The sequence below is a fragment of the Pavona decussata genome, unplaced genomic scaffold (genome assembly GCF_977016875.1).
Source record: "Pavona decussata unplaced genomic scaffold, jaPavDecu1.1 SCAFFOLD_13, whole genome shotgun sequence".
NCBI classification, from domain to species: domain Eukaryota; kingdom Metazoa; phylum Cnidaria; class Anthozoa; order Scleractinia; family Agariciidae; genus Pavona; species Pavona decussata.
In genome coordinates this window covers 1,393,720-1,409,949 of record NW_028145436.1, presented here as the reverse complement: position 1 = coordinate 1,409,949, position 16,230 = coordinate 1,393,720, and the positions used below count along the sequence as shown (strand labels likewise).

General features: G+C 39.2%; 2 protein-coding genes across 2 annotated transcripts; one reads left to right on the top strand and one right to left on the bottom strand.

Moving 5' to 3' along the window:
* Positions 1-132: 132 nt before the first annotated feature.
* LOC146487801 (uncharacterized) lies at positions 133-5,513 on the top strand. Its single transcript, XM_085127324.1, has 4 exons — positions 133-639; positions 1,831-1,881; positions 2,124-2,879; positions 3,921-5,513. Exons 1-4 carry the CDS (start codon positions 169-171, stop codon positions 3,990-3,992), a joined length of 1,350 nt encoding a protein of 449 aa, XP_084983450.1. The 5' UTR covers positions 133-168; the 3' UTR covers positions 3,993-5,513.
* Positions 5,514-6,255: 742 nt separating this feature from the next.
* Positions 6,256-13,441, bottom strand: LOC146487800 (matrix metalloproteinase-25-like). Its single transcript, XM_085127178.1, has 7 exons — positions 13,296-13,441; positions 12,980-13,262; positions 10,761-11,012; positions 9,896-10,145; positions 9,233-9,451; positions 8,716-9,016; positions 6,256-8,071 (listed from the first exon to the last, which is right to left on the bottom strand). The coding sequence occupies exons 2-7, from the start codon at positions 13,112-13,114 to the stop codon at positions 7,519-7,521; spliced, it is 1,710 nt and encodes a 569-aa protein (XP_084983304.1). The 5' UTR covers positions 13,115-13,262; positions 13,296-13,441; the 3' UTR covers positions 6,256-7,518.
* Between the last annotated feature and the right edge of the window lie 2,789 nt (positions 13,442-16,230).

Sequence of the window (16,230 nt, the reverse complement as noted above, 5' to 3'; positions counted from 1 at the left end):
GTTGCAGGAAACAGCTGCATGTAAGAATCCATGAACTTGCAGGAAACAGCGCGCCTTTTATTAGCATGACAATAGACGCACTGTGATTGGCTTATGTTCTTCTTTGACCAATCATGATCTTTGTTAGAACAATAACTAATTCACCTTGATTGCAAAAGAAAGGTAAACATGGCGGCCATTATCTCAGAAGCGGAAGTCACCGCTGCCATAGGAGAGGCGTTAGCTGAAGATTTCGACGACATGGAGGAATCAAGCACCGAGGAAACCGCGACTGAACCTAAAATTGAAAGACTGAAGTATTCATTTGAGCCGAAAAACAAGTATGTAAAGGAAGTTGAAGATATGAACGAGTACGTTCTGTCGTATTTTGAGTCGCTAAACCACATGAGCAAAAGAATTATCACTGAGCAACGCGAAGTTATGGCCGAATGTGGCAGTAAATGGGATCAACTGAGTCCCGAAGAACAAGATAAGCTCATAGATGATCGAATGCTTGACCCTAAAGTAAAAAAACATTATTACGTTGATGAAACTTTTTCAACAAGGAAACCGGATTGGTTCCCTGTGCTGAGGTTGGCCCATGGAGTTTCGGGGTCAGAAAATAGTTTCAACCCGCGAGACAGCATCGCATCTGTCACGGTGAGATTTGATTTTTCTTTGTGTCTTTATACTCAGTTGTCGTTCAGTTAAATAAAAGTAATTAAACGCTTAAGTAAGATATCTAAGAAAAAGCGTTTGCTTTCCACTTAGTTTTCTTGTAATAGTGGATGGCAAAATGAAATTTGCTTGGGAATTCCACTACTTGTGAGCCACATCACTGTTTAAATTGTTCGAGAACGTGATGACAACAGGCATTGATTTAAGCTCAAGTAAATTTGGGTGTGGTGGATTATGATTTTAATCTGCATAATTTATTTATTTAAGAAGCTGCTGAAAATCCATATCGGGTAAAATTTAAGTAATGTTGTACATTGTGACATTTAAGGCTAGGGATGGCCAAAAGTTATGTATCCAAGTCTTTTTGTCTTCTTGACTCTTTGTACATGTATCTCACTCCATGGGGATTAGGTCCATAGGAGGGGAGGGGGGGAGGGGAGAGATATTCCCCTATACAAGCTGTAAAGGTATGTGAAGTGTCAAAGGGTTTGGTTTTTGAGCTGTTTTGGTCACAAAGAGGGTATAAATTTTAACCATTCTGGTCTGAAAGTCTGAAAATTATGGGTATAGATTCTAGAAACCAGGTCTGAAAATGGGTTAGTGTATAAATTTATTATTATATGCCAGGGCCTGGTTGTTTGAAAGCCGATTAAGGCTAATCCACGGTTAAAAGTTAACCGAGGCTTTCATCTTGCTCGTTAAAAATGTTTTTAAGGGCTAATATTCAGATAATGCTAAAGAAAAGTCTAAATCAAAACTGAGTCAAATTTTTTGTTAAAGAATCGTTATTGACGAGTAATTAGACTTAAACCAAAGTTCATGCTAACCCAGGGTTAGCTTAACTAGCCTTTGAACAACTGGGGCCAGGTCTGGAAAAGGGTAATAAACAAAATAGATATTTTGGTCTGAAATAGGGCCAGGGTTTGGAAACTGAGACATGCACCTCCCCCCCCCCCCCCCCCCCGACCAAAAATTCCTTGGGGGTAGATCATGGCTTGCTTAAGATAATACACCTACTAAGTCTTAATCCACAATATTTTCCTATGGTAATTGAGCTTTGAGAATATGACAAATTGTATCTTTAGTGATCATTTTCTTTTTTTCTCATCACTTGTTTGTTTGTTTAAGTAGCAAGATTACCGTAATATTACTGTTCTTAACTTCATTTTTTAGGAGATACATGCAAAAGACCAGTTCTCTTCTCCTTGGTCTTGGGAAACAAAAGTGAGTTTCTACACTGTTTTTGAATGTATTTTTTTACAGTCCTAAATGCTTTTGTTGGTTTGGAAATTCCTGTGTTTGTTTGTTGATTTGTTTTGTTTTTTGTTTGTTCGAGCCTTTTGTCAGCATACAGTCATGTACCTGGAAGTGCAACTTGGTTGTTCTGTCTAAATGAGAATTAGATGCTCTTGTTGAACCAGTTTGCTTATTTGTGTGTAAATACTCTGCTTCTTAACATCCACCAGAGTCAACAAGACCTACCTTTACTGGAAGAAGGAGAACTTGAAGAACAGCTGAAGCAGGCTTTAGAAGCTGATCTTCAAGAGATCGATACACTGGCCTCTGTAGAGTTTAAAAAACGAGTACTCTATGATGACCTTGAAACAAAATCTAAAGGAACAAGCCATAGTGGGAGCGTGCCTGGATCTGAACCATTATCAAGAAAGGAATTTATGTTTGAAGGTCTAAAACACAGCGCTACCAGTAGCGTGCAGGGGAGCAAAGCAAGTTTGTCATCTGCATCATCATTACCGAAAGGAAGCAAGGCAAGCCTTATATCAACCACACCTCCGAAAGGAAGCAAGGCAAGCCTTATATCAACCACACCTCCGAAGGGGAGTAAATCAAACCTTGTATCAGGCACACCTTCTAAAGGAAGCAAAGCAAGCCTTATATCAAACACACCTCCGAAAGGAAGCAAGGCAAGCCTTATATCAAATACACCTCCGAAAGGGAGTAAATCAAACCTTGCCTCAGATACGCCTCCAAAAGGAAGCAAGTCAAGCCTTACATGTATATCAACTACACCTCCAAATGGAAGTCAAGCAAACCTTGTGTCAGATACACCTCCAAGACCAAGTGCTGCCAAAGTGGATCCAGCACCTAAGACACACCCACAAGAAACTAACACTAGTTTTTCATCATCATTGCTAAGTGAACCTTTACCTCGAAAGGAGGAAAATGATTCCCAAGAACCTGTGACTTCTCAAGCTAATACAAATGTAAGTACGGTTTTATTAAGTGAGATTTAACATCAAATTTCGTCTTTAGGAATACCATTTAATCCCTTATCATAGCAAAGATGGTATCCTTGCTATTCGTTATATATTTCTCAGCCTGGGTTGGAGACTTTTCTTCAACTGTGGGACATTCTTTTTTATGATTTTGATCAATTCCTTTATTCTCATGATCTGTATGTTTTGATCAAGTAAGGATGTTGTAATGAGAATTTAGACACTGGTCATGTTTAGGTTAACCAACGGTTGAGGTATTAGAGGAAAAAGTATGAGTACCAAGTTTTTAAGGAGTTTTTGTTTCAAATTCCAAAAGATTTATTTGTTGTTTAAGGAGTTTCATCTCTCTCGGGTTGGGTTGGGTGGAGTTTAGTACCCTGAAATTACAAAGCTTTGTTGCTACGTGTACAATCTTGGAAAGAACTAGTTGAGAAAAATGCAAATGTTGCGTATGAATTTCAATCTCGCTTCAGGAAAACACAGTATGGAGAGTAGCAAACCTTAACTCCCCCTTCCCCCTTACTCGGTGTACTTGCTCTGAAGTCCAGACCATAACCCAGGAGTGTATGAAAACCTTGGATAACGTTTAACATGAAGTATATTTTACACCCTGAATAGTGCTTTATCCTGGAGCCAGGTCTAAAATGGGTCAGAATTTTAGAGGCCAGGTATGAAAAAGGTAACGAAAAATTGCTTATTTTGGCCTGAATTAGGGTCAGGGTTTGGAAAACCAAGCTGCGCTGACCCCCGCCATAAATTCTGAAGAGTATCCCCTCCGCCAGGGATGTTGCTTGCATTTCATATGATCACATTCAGTTGCCAATAATTATTCATGCAAAACATCCAATTATCAGAGGGATTTATCAAGGAAAATGCTTTTAGTGTACGTAACTGTATAGATCTTTTCATTATTGAAATATTATATGAATATGATTGAATGTGTACATCAGCACACAGTTGTTGTGTGAAATATATAAATATGTATTTTGTGCTAATAATTATGTGCTTTTGTTTGTTGATTGTTTTTAGGACACAGCAGGCCCTTCTGTTGATGCTGCTTCTAATTCCAGTGATCTCATGGCTTTTCTACAGAACTGGTAGCCAGGACATGAACTGGTTGTGATATGTACAGTGGTTTTCACTAGTGACACAAGCACAGGTGCAAGCACAAGCTGCACAAGAACTTTATGTCAAGTGAAAACGAACGCGACGCAAACACAAGAAAAAGGAAAAATTTTGATCCTTGTGCTTGTACTTATGCTTATGCTGAGGCCGTTTTCAAGGTGAAATAAGTATTCTTTACACTTGCGCTTGTGCTTGTGTCTGCACTTGCATCACTAGTGAAAACCAGGCTTTAGTGAGTAATATTGGTAATGAGAACTTCTTATAAATGTTAGCTTTTTTGCTAGGAAACCATTAAATGTTGCATGTACTGTAAATAATGAAGAATAATGAAAAAAACTTTGCATACTGGAAATACTACCAGCCATGTGCGACACTTGTTGTATTACAGCTGAAGTGTCAAGTGCTTCATTTTACATTCCATAACTAGATGTAGAATTCTATGAGTGAAAAGAAACTAGTTATTTTAAGTTACCTCACATCACATTTGTAAGACATTTCTTCAATTGATATGTGAGTGAAAGATCATGAGAGGTGTCTTTGGAAACCCACTTGGCTGTATTAAGATGTACCTGTAGTCAATTCTAGTTAATTCTGGATGTAATGGAAACCGTCAAGACTGCTTAAATGAAACCTCCACTCTTGAAATAAACCAACGTTATTATTGTTGAAAATATGATCTAATTTCAAATTACGTTGGAAAACATGGGAATAATATCTCTGTGTTGGACAAAACAGACTTTGATTATCACCTTTTTTCCCTTTTAAATTTCTCGGTTGCGGCCATCTTGGAGTTCATGACATAAAACAGTTGCTCAGTTGTTTCACACAAAAGAACTTCTGCTTACTGACAATAGGGGCAACCTTATGACGTCATGAAATCCAAAATGGCGGCGCCAGGAAATATAAAATCGAAAATAGGTGATAATCATATCTAATTGTCAGCACACTTGAATGTTACTTGTTACGGAGTGGAGGTTCCCTCAAAATAATTATTAGAAAACAAAAAATTATATAGAGAACAGTATAGAAACCATATATAGCACTTAGATGTGTCTGCTTGATGAAAAGTGTTCTTTTGAGGTTGAATGACTTGTCCACTGTATCAAAGAATTTTTAAAATCATTTTTTTTTTTGAATGCATGCAAGTAAAATCCAGTCAGCAGAATAGTACAGACTGGAGCACGCTTTACAAACTAAAGTGTGTCAAAAGTAATTTTATGTTTGATCTGGTTTTGTTGTGTTGTGCAATGTGATTTGGACATAAAATTTGTATCAATCAATGCAAAATGTGTTTCTGCACTTCTGCTGTTCTTGACAACAAAGGATAAACCCGTTTAAGGAAAACAACTGGAAAGTGCTGTTTACTAAGGACATTTTTGCTGGAGCAAGTCAATTTTTGAGTGCACAATAGTGGGATATCCACAAGGTGATAGTTGACTTAACATAAATTAATGAGTAATATGTGTATATACAGTGTATTAAAACGTTGTACATCAACAGGTTGTACTTAATATTTTTTAGAGTAAATTGGGATAAAGTTTGGCAATAGGTGCATTCACAACAAGTTCAAGCGATCAGGGTATTTTAACATTGGTCTGGCAGAACGTTTGATGGGACTTAAAAGCAAGTGTATTTGGGGCGGGATTCAAGATACGGGGAAAGGGGGGGATTGTATGAAAACAGTAGGAAGACAAAGGACTGAGATAAAAATGTAGTAAGGGGAATAGGGTATTTGATTAAAATATGACAGGGGGAGGGGTTATGTGATGAAAATATTGTAAGGGGAGGGGGTTATGGGATGAAAATGTGGGAGAATGGGGTATGAGATGAAAATATGGGGAAGGAGGGTATGGGATGAAAAATGTAATTGGGGGATCCATGGTATCAAATGAAATTACCATGGGGGTATGGGTTAAAAACTCACAGAGGGAGGGGAGGTATGGGATAAAAATTGTGCTAGCTGAAAAGTCGGTCATTTGGTTTCGGTATTTACACGTGAAAGTGGCATCTGTCCCGTGGGTCTCTACAACCTGAGATCGGCAGCTTAAATTACCTGTGCAGTTTATTGATGTGAACCTCTGCATCCAAATGTGTTATAAAGAAATCATGGGATGATATAATTTGGAGAAAGGGGTGTGGGAAAACAGAGAAAAGCAAGATCAAAAACAGTTGAGTATTCTGAGTGGTGTGGGGTGGGCAGGTATACCGTGAGTATGGGACAACACAAACGAGTAAAAGACACGTTTTACTGGAACACTTTAATATCACTGACAAACCTCATTAGTCTGCAACACTCAGCGAAATGAACACAAAATCTCCGTACATACAAAAAAAACAGCCAACTATCTTGTAATATACTAAAGAATTATGACGGTAAATCGTACGCCAACAACGCGCCTACAAGCACTATAACCATTGTTCTTTAAAGAAACGTCAGTAGGTTTTCTCCCCGGCATGACTCAACTATATACACTAAGAGCATTAAGCTTACACATTAAGAAACTATATACAGGATGAACCATAACGTTGTACGTTAAAAACCAAATAAATATATAATTGTTTTGGCAAAATAGAAATAAATTATACTAACCGCCGGGACTAACAGGAATTTTTTTTGCACGTTAGTCTCTAAGTTAGAAATTAAACTCGTCCAAGCAAATTTCAACAAGTTTTTCCTTCTTTTAAATCAAAGCAAATAAAATTAAAACAGTAACTCGCAAGGGAGTTGAAACGTGTATTAAACGTGCGCATTTGTTGGCCTTACGGATAAATTTAATATGGCCACTTTTTGCAAGGACTTTCTGTTCATCTTCGAAGATTTACTCCAAGCTGTGAAAAGACTCAATAGCCGACTGTGTAAATTGTGCAGATTTTAGTGATGCTATCTGATTGGTTTAAAAACAAATCGCAGTCAGAAACGCTTCCCATATAAGGGCAGTGCCACGTCACTCGCGCTGGATTTTTGCTGTCGATTGTCAGGCGACCTTTCATGGAGGAACGAAAACGCAACAAAAGGTCGGCAGTCTTGGGGGAGGGGGTTTGGGAGAGAGAATCGATGAATAGAACAACTGCTAGCAGCTCAGTGATGAAACAGTAACCTCAGCATGAAAAACTGCCGTAATAAAAATTTTAAAATCTTAAGAAAAAGACGATACTTTTAAGTTTAGAAAACATGTTTTGGGAAAATAAAACTTAGCGTCGATATTTTTAACATGAAACCTCAAAAATTTCGGCCGCTTTTTTAACTTCTAAACAGTTTACATCTCTCATTTTCATTATCTTTATTTATCTTACATTGTATGAGTAGTTCTTAGTATTATGCTGTCCTAAATTTTGTCCCAAATCAAATTAAGCCAGAAAATTGTCCGTCCGAAATAAAAACGTCGACGAAATTCTGAACGCGTCCGAAATTTTGGGGGGTTTAATGTAGTATCTTGTCTGGTTTTAAACATAATTTTTGCGATGCTTTTGCTATAACAAATAGAGACATCGCTTTAATAACTTAAAGGTTCAGCTTCACAGAAACAAACAGCATAGATAAGAGCGCGAAGAGACTGGGCAAAATCGCTGAACTAGATGAGCAAATTTTCTGACACTGGCAGCCTTGTGTGCCATTTTGCGCATTTATAGTCCCGTTTGTTGAAGCGGTAGTTTTCACTGATACTTCCAAATTGTCCTTTTCACAGCGCATCCATTTCAAGGCGATGCTCTTGGGATAATCAGCTTCCACCTGAATGTTCCAGTCATCAAATCTGTAGTACATTCTTCCGATGAAGAAGTAAGACTTGCCGTTCCTCCATTTCATAGCCGCGTCAATTCTGTCAGGAAGTCCTTTCCAAACGCCGATACTCTTTGGATAGCCGTAGTCGATCTTGCCCTCATAATAACGCCAATACTTGTCACCCTTAAAGAAGTATGTTTTGCCGTTTCGTCCCCAAATAAACACAGCATCCATGTCCGCTAAATCCATGGTAAGCCCATACTGAGTAAGAGAGCGCGCCTTGTACTCGATGAGGTACTGCTTTCGGCGGCTGTTATAGTAGTACTGCCAGAACCTTTTATTTAAACAAGAATAACAAGATTAGAAACTATATACGCTAGACTGCTGCTAAAACCTCGATAATTATAGCAAGCGAAAACAACCCAAGGAACCAATCCGAACTCGCGGGAAAAAACCTGTCACTCAGGATGACCGGTACCAAGCGCGTAAGACAAACAGTTCTGATTGCGAACTTAACATGTTTTTTGGAGTAGCTAGCATTTCATATTTTTATGGCCTGATTGGTCCCTCGGGGATATTTTCGCAAGAGCTTTGGTGGGTATTTACAAGTACCAAATGCCTAATTCGAATACAAGATTCTGATTGGCTCATTCTGAATACTCGCTACGCCGATAGTCAGTGACTGCGCACTGTGAATTGGAATGTAAAATTTCCTCGTTAATCTTAGCTAATGCGGCAGCTAACCCGACGTCTTAACCAACAGGCGTAACTCACAGCGATGGTTGCAACCGCGTTTTCAGTTTTCTGTTTTTTGTTTGTTTGTTTGTTTGTTTTTCTTTTTTTTTTTTTTAATGTTAAAGCACAAATTCCGATCCGTCGGCAGTATAAAATATGCACAGATATACTTCAATCCAAAGCAAGCAGCTACACTCTTCCTTAGAAACCTTTGGTCTAAATTAATAAAAATATGCCACTTACTTCAAACCACTAAAGAAAACAAGTCTATAGGTGCTCTTCGTGTATGCGGCATCTATCTTATGTGGGAGGTCCTTCCACAGGTCAGTAACTTTATGAGGTCCACTTTCTAGTCCTGCGCCGGCGCCCGACGATATGATCCAATATTGCGTGCCTTTCAGCGCATAGGTTTTCCCGTCTGGGGCCTGGAATAATGTGTCGTAAGAAGGCATGGAACACACATCAGTTTCAACAGGGAGGGGTGGTTTAGTAGGTGTTGGTTTGGTCGTGACGCGATTTGTTGGCTGTGGTTTAGGAACTTTTCCTGAAAGAATTAACGCAAGATAAATATGATTAGTACTCATTTATTATGATGGGAGAGAGGAAGTGGGAAAAAGCGGTGCAAACTTTCTGAAGCTCGCTTCAGTTCTCTCAATACTGATACGCCGTGGCTCTCATATAGCCCTTTCCCAACTATCTTCCAGTTAAAGCTAAAACTAGATTATTCTGTTATACAAAATGCATATATGTATGAGCTCACCATAAAGCGCCTGAATTCCTTTGATATCATCACTGGTAAGCTTAATATCCGGGACATATCCCTTGTACCATGGATACATGATGGAGTCACGCACGTTGGAATGTTCCAATCCCAGACTGTGACCAAACTCGTGAACCGCCACCCAGTCCAAGTTGATGCCGTCACTCGTTCCTGTGGTGAATCGTTCGTCGTCGTCGAAATGAGCGTCACCGGAAAGACCTGGAACAAATGACAAGATCAGGAATCTGCAGCTTTCATTCCGGCCGCAAACAAAGTACGCATATTACACAGAATCCAGAATTATGGGAGTTCGTTAGTCAATGATTTTGTGGGATCCATTTTTGATCCTTATAGGTAAAAAATTTTTTCGAATTTCACTTTTAAATAATTCGCGTATTTCCTTAAGGTGAAACAGCTTATCAGAATTTCCACACCATAGCGACTGAAGTTAAACAAACTGAATTTGTTTTTGCGTACGCTGGTAAAAACAAGGGCCAGCTGGTAAGTCATTTCTCTCCTACAATTTATATGATGAATGGAACCCTGATCGGTCGGCTTGCTAAAGTTAGTGGTCTTACTATTAATTGAACGAGCGCAATAAGAAGCACTGTGGAAGGCCCCTTTTGTTTGTTTGTTTGTTTTTTGTTGTTTATGATTACTCACCCAGATTATTATGAGGATAGTAAGCATGAGCTAGCGTTCCACCCGCTCCGTCAAAAGGATAAGCATCACTGTGATATCCTTTCTCAAAACTAATGTGAATATCCACATTCTTATCTGCAGCATATCTGTCTTCTTTGATTCGCAAGTTAGTTGCACTGGACCACAGATCGAACGCCTTCTTGAAAATTTGTCGCTGTTTTTCCCGATCTCTGATGTCTGAGGTGAAAGATTTGATCTTGTACGTCAGATCCTGACGAAAAAAAATGTAAAAAATGGCGAAGGTTAATCATCCATTTAAACTTTCCATCAGCACAATACCTAACCTAGCTGTTTTTAGCTCGAGTTTCCTAGCGAAGAAAATGCTTTTATTAAACCCCGATTAACTTTTAATCGTGGATTAGCGTTAATCGGCTTCCTAACAGCTGGGCCCTGGTATTTGTAAATGGGGTTCGGTATTATATAATATCGTCGATTTTCGACATATTTCTGTAGATTGTGCTTCTTTTCTTCGGATTATGCGGTTTTAGGAACTGCACCGCTCCCTTACCACCCCCCCCCCCCCCCACTCGCCGATTATTCACCCGAGTCACAGGACATATTCCCGCCAATAGCTGCTAAGTATGGCTGCTTGCTTGCACGATGATTGGATATTGAGATTGAAGACTTAAAATATGGTCATAATTGAAAGATGAGTGTTAACTCTTGTTAGTAGATTCTCTTCATCGTTTCTTTCCTTCCGCGCGCGTTTGAAGACTTTTGCTCTCCAGCCAAACCATTTTCGTCAAGTATCACGCGTTTTATGCCTCACGCTCCACGCGCGATCTACGACTAAATCGGAGGGATTGCTGATAGTTTAAAAACTTACCCTTTTCTTCCAATATGTGCCTTGCAAAGTGAACCGCTTCTTCCTTTTAGCGCTGTCTGCCCTACCAAAGTCCGAAACACCGCAGCGAGACTCGCCCATGCGCTTAATGGTGGCCGCATCTAATTGACCCGTTTCCGGTAAACCAGCAAAACGCTGAAGCATTTTGATGGCTTTTTCTAAATCTTGTTGGCTTCTTAGATTTCCTGTTCTCGGATCATCGTTTACTAAATATCCATATCTTGTTAACCAGTCCTAAAAGAAGAAACAGATAAGCAAATTGATAAAAATTTAAACAAGTATCCCAAAAGATTCAAATAAATAAATAAATGAATAAATAAGTAAACTTTGTACAGTGCCAAGTTCCTAGGCTTGCGCGCGGTGTGCATGGCGTTTTGCAATTTGGGAATAGTGAGTTTCGCCTTTTTCCCTATTTAACACCCCGCCGCCCCCTCCATTTTCCGGTACAGACAGGAAAGGGCTTGGTGTTTATTCTAAGTCTTCAGAGTCCTATTCTCTCTTTAATCATAAAAGTAAGGGAGTTTTTTCAGACTTGAAGAAGTTACACTCCGGTATGACGTACATGCTTCAATTTTAAAACAGAATAGAGCTATACTACATTAATATTCAACTAGACAAAATTTAAGCGAATCCAGGTACATCCCGTGAGAAAGATTCTCGCCATCTTTAGTGGTTCCGGCACGGCGGTTCCTGTCATTTCAAATATTGGACCAATATTGTTCAATATTAAACACCCGAATTGTATTCCACCTTTATCTTCGTCAGCCACTGTTAGCACAATGGATTCTTTACACACGGTTGAGAAATCTGTATACTAAAATCATACTGAACTATGCGGGCCTTTACATCTTTTCTACTGATAATTTTTATTCCGCAATACACGAATTCTTATGAGGACGGCAGATCTCAATTCAGTGATCACTGGTCTCCTACCGAAGGAGCGTTGCGTTACGACACAAAGAACAGCCGCGTAGGCGAACGAATGAGGCACCCACCTGTAGTGCAGTTTGTTGTTTTTTTCCTAATATTTACAAACACGCCAACAGAAACAACACCGGATCTCCGCATTATAACTCGCACTTTACTGTATTTGTATGTATAATAAACATCAAATGTTTACCCAGCATTTGGCCAATGTCAACGATAAAATATCACGACTAGATTAAATCTAGTCGTGATATTTTATCGCCAAATGAAAGGTCATGTACGTTTTACGGGTTTCCGCCCAAATTTCTAGTATTATACCTTGTGCACGCACGATGTAGTTGCGGAATTCCGGTTAATTAAGTTTCATGTGTTTTGTAGTTTCAGTTTTATTTGATTCCCTTTGTTTTATTATCTCGCAGACACGAACAATATCGCCGGCAAAAGTACGCCGTGTGTCGGCTCAACCGAGGCAACAACAAACATGGCATAAAGCCAGTTAAATATACAAAATGCACCAGTATAACCGATGACGTTATCTGCTAAAAGTAGAAACGCTCATGCAGGCACATGGCCAGATTTTATACACCGGGATAGAAATCATACCCACACTGATGAATAGACTGATCCATCGATGAATTATTTCATACATAAATTCAATGAGATCGAGCCGATCGAGCCGAGTTTTCAAACATACAATGGAATTCTGAGAAAGACAAAACAGTCGACGGCAAATCAGATAAAACTCAAACAATTACTTGTCTTTCCCCCTAGCTTTCAGTATAAGAACATATAAATGTGCATTTTTTTTAAAACAAGCAGGGGAATAAAAACCTCCATAGCTAATTCAGCATTTCAATACACTAGAAAACTTAAAAAAAACTTTTTACGTCTCTATTTTAATGTTCTAGCGAAACTGAAAATGACGTCACAAAACCTTGGGGGACGGAAGCGGTATTACTGGAACTTTTTTTTCATAATAAACCTCTTTCATAGCGCTTAATGTACAATTTCTTTCATTAACGACATATTTATGATGAAGGCTGAATTTGACAGCGACCTGACTTCGACATTACATAAATTTAATCGCGGTTCCATGTGCATGTGTTCCATGTGTTCCTTGATAACGCGCGACACACTCGTTTGGGTTTGACCCCGTATTTAACACAGGTTTAAAAAAATCTGTTTAGCCTGTTCCTCCTAGTCGCTTGTAAAATGATTTAATAAACATCACAAAAATAACACCTAAACGGAGAAATAAAGAGAAAGTTACTTACAATTCCTCCGGCAACAAGTCGTGAGCTAACTGGACTGGCCTCAGCGGCATTCTGTAAACATTTCAAGCAACAAATTGCCGCCAAGATAACCCGGAACGCTGTCGCGAGAACGCCAAGATTTTCCTCGTGAGCCATTCTGTACACAGTCTTTAAAATACTTATATCTTGCAAGAAACTTTCCCGGCTTTGTTTCTCCTTCGACGTTTTACTGCAGTAGAACTTGTTGAAGATTGACGTTGCTTCGTTTTGCCTGCGCTCAAAGATTGACGTTGCTTCGTTTTGCCTGCGCTCAAAGATTGACGTTGCTTCGTTTTGCCTGTGCTCAAACTGAGTTCGATAGGTCCTTAATACCTTTCGCTCTATATCGAGGGCGGGATGCGAGTTAAATTACAATATTAACAGCTTCAGTGAGTCAGGAAAAGGAGTGCTCACCACTTTCTTAGCTTGGACTCGGGAAAAGCGGGGAGTTTTATAAGCCATTGAGTGAAACAAGATCTACTTCCGGTTTAAAAGATCACCTCCATATTTGGTAAAAAGGCTACTATGGCTCCGTGCAGGCTAGGAGCGACATCGCATGATATGGATTATGCCCACTCATCACACGTGCTCAGTTATCATAGCTTTTGATGACAGGTTGCTCGTGGCGCCAAAAAAAAAAAAATCAGATTTGATTGCTTTTCGGTATGCAAATTTAAGTATTTTGACTGAACCAAGAGTCGCCTTTAAACACCGATGTGTTCTTTCACAGTCTCTCTTTTCTCTTCAAATATACCCCGCTGCATAGAACAGTGATAGGAGACGATTTAACGTGTGGAAATGAGCCGACTATGGCTGACAGACTAGGGTTAAAAGGACAGGATGATCTAGATTTCCAACTCCGTTGGCTTATTTATTGTACATGCAAGATTTTCACCTAACACCACTGAGTTTTACCAAATTAGATTCAGTTGATTTTTTTTAATCATTTTGATTTCTTCACTCCTAACAGAAAACTCCTTCAAAGAGCGGCTATAATCTTTTTTTTCACTAATATAATCGACTATAATCTTTTTTTCACGTGACGTGTAATAGAAGCAGGAACTAGCAAACGGTTTGTTTTCCCGCCCGGGGGCCTCCCGGGGGAAAAACACAGATATTGCAGAAACTGGGAAACGGATTGCAATGAGGCTCGTTTGTGGGCAACATTTAATTAAATATTAATTGCACGTCTATGAAATTTTTCTTTATCATAGAGAGCAGATCGGACCTGCTTACAAACAATGAAAATCGAAGGCACTTGAATCATCTGATTGTCAAAAGGAGCCAAAGGTGAACGCTATCAATGACGGCATTTTCGCCAGTCCTTAAGGAAGTTGACACTGGATTTCTGATTTCTAAAATTTATTCACGGTATGGAATATTGCATTAATTTTTAATTACTGAATTTGCTAATAATTTAGTATTGTTGTCTAAATCGATTGATTTCAATGACTTTCAACAAAAACACAATAGACACGACGGTTTGCAGCGGTTTGTTTTGTCTGAACCTGCACCAATCAAAACGTTGTTTCGTAATTTTTTCCCAACTGTTTCGATTACAATTTAAAACCGAAACGTGTGAGAAATCAAGTTCTTCTTTTTCCTCATTTGACAAAGAAGACGATTTTTACTCAAAGGATGTCTTTAGATTCACTGCTCAGTTCTAAAGTATCGTGCAGGGCACTGTTACCAGCCATTACGTCATTGACTCCTACGCATGCTTACTGGTGTACCTCCGGATGTGTCTCGTAGCTTCACTGGCGGCTATCCAATTGCAATCTGTTTTTTATTTCTGTTTATTTTCTTTTAAGCCATAGGTGATGAGTAGCATCAAGATTCGATTACAGGGATAAAGAATAAGCTATCTTATTAATTTCAACTTAGTTTAGGCATTACCGAAATGGCTTTACTGATCTGTACCACTTTCAGTCTTAACTGAGCTTCACAAGGTTTATCTCGACTAAAAGGTTGTTTATTGTTTGCAAAGTGTTTACATGGGTATAAGAGTTACGCTCCCCGGCTTCAAAAGGAAAATACTTTGCGTTCCTCATGAAAATGGTTCGCCGAACGTTTGAAAAACGGTTCGCAAGTATGACAGGAAATCAGAACTGGTTGGTATTAAAGCGGGTGACTCTTCTACGCGGGACAACTTTACTCCACATAAATAGCAGACTCTTATTGCCCGGGGACTAAAATGGCTTTTTTTAGTTTTTTTTCCAGACTATTTAACATGAGAAGGGCTTTTAACCTGTGGGTCATGTCAATCTACGTCTGTCGAACAAAATTCGTCAGTTGCCATACAAGGCTTGTTCTCAGCAAGCTCGCTAAAACGTGTTAACTTGGCTTTCAATTTTGGTCCTGAAACAAGAGTTTGATTTTAATCGTCAAATCTTCCGTGACTTCCGTGCCAGCTTGCAATCCCGGATGTAGCCAATTTTGCGTTTTCAGTATTAGTTGATTTTTTTTCCATTTAAGTACATGCCACATGCAGTGTCGGCGCAAATTGAAACAGTGCTCATGATTCTAGCTAGAACATTGAGCTAATGTCATGGGAAATCCCCAGACCGTTTCAAGTTAGGAAATGGTTTGGTCGCATGACGAACATTGAATATCGCGAAACCCGTTGGATTTCAGTGCAATCCGGGGCCAAGTAGTTTTATGTTGCAAGCGAGACTTCAGATTTCATGTACAATGATTCTACGTATTTTAAGTCTAGAATAGACAAAATAAAAAAGGCTCCAGCTTTCTGTTTACCGAATAGTGTTCAGGAAAACGGGATTTCATAACGACCAAGAGTTAAACAATGTACAAAATAATATCAAGAAATAAGTTTCTGTTCGAGACTCTTAAAAAGTTAAACGAACTTTTTAACGGTACAGTTCTGTACCCTGAAGAAGGCAGCATTGCCGAAACGTCGGTTTAAAACATCTTACAGATTAATTTTATAATATTTTGAATTCACGTTGATAGACTGCTTTCATGCGGGCAGTCTCGTACGTTGACAGCCTACTCCTGAAACACTGTTTATTTAACTGAAAATCTCTGTGCGATTATCATCTGCACCAGGAGCCGTGGAGTCACTTACTGTCTCCTTCGAGTTCCTGCTACGCGACCACTTATCGACTTCCGAAATCGCTATCATAAGGTATCCTATTATCTTGGCACGTTCATAATCAATAGTCAGTGATGCCTCTTTTTGGCCTGGTGCCTTGCTTTGTTGCCAGTTACAGTTT

What these genes read in the sequence shown, in the direction of transcription:
- LOC146487801 (XM_085127324.1), top strand. Translation starts at nt 169, where the DNA reads ATGGCGGCCATTATCTCAGAAGCGGAAGTCACCGCTGCCATAGGAGAG. An exon ending in ACAGCATCGCATCTGTCACG is followed by an intron (nt 640 to 1,830) that starts GTGAGATTTGAT and finishes TTCATTTTTTAG; the next exon opens with GAGATACATGCAAAAGACCA. An exon ending in CTTCTCAAGCTAATACAAAT is followed by an intron (nt 2,880 to 3,920) that starts GTAAGTACGGTT and finishes GATTGTTTTTAG; the next exon opens with GACACAGCAGGCCCTTCTGT.
- LOC146487800 (XM_085127178.1), bottom strand. Translation starts at nt 13,114, where the DNA reads ATGGCTCACGAGGAAAATCTTGGCGTTCTCGCGACAGCGTTCCGGGTT. An exon ending in GCACATATTGGAAGAAAAGG is followed by an intron (nt 10,146 to 10,760) that starts GTAAGTTTTTAA and finishes TTTTTTCGTCAG; the next exon opens with GATCTGACGTACAAGATCAA. An exon ending in CTATCCTCATAATAATCTGG is followed by an intron (nt 9,452 to 9,895) that starts GTGAGTAATCAT and finishes CATTTGTTCCAG; the next exon opens with GTCTTTCCGGTGACGCTCAT.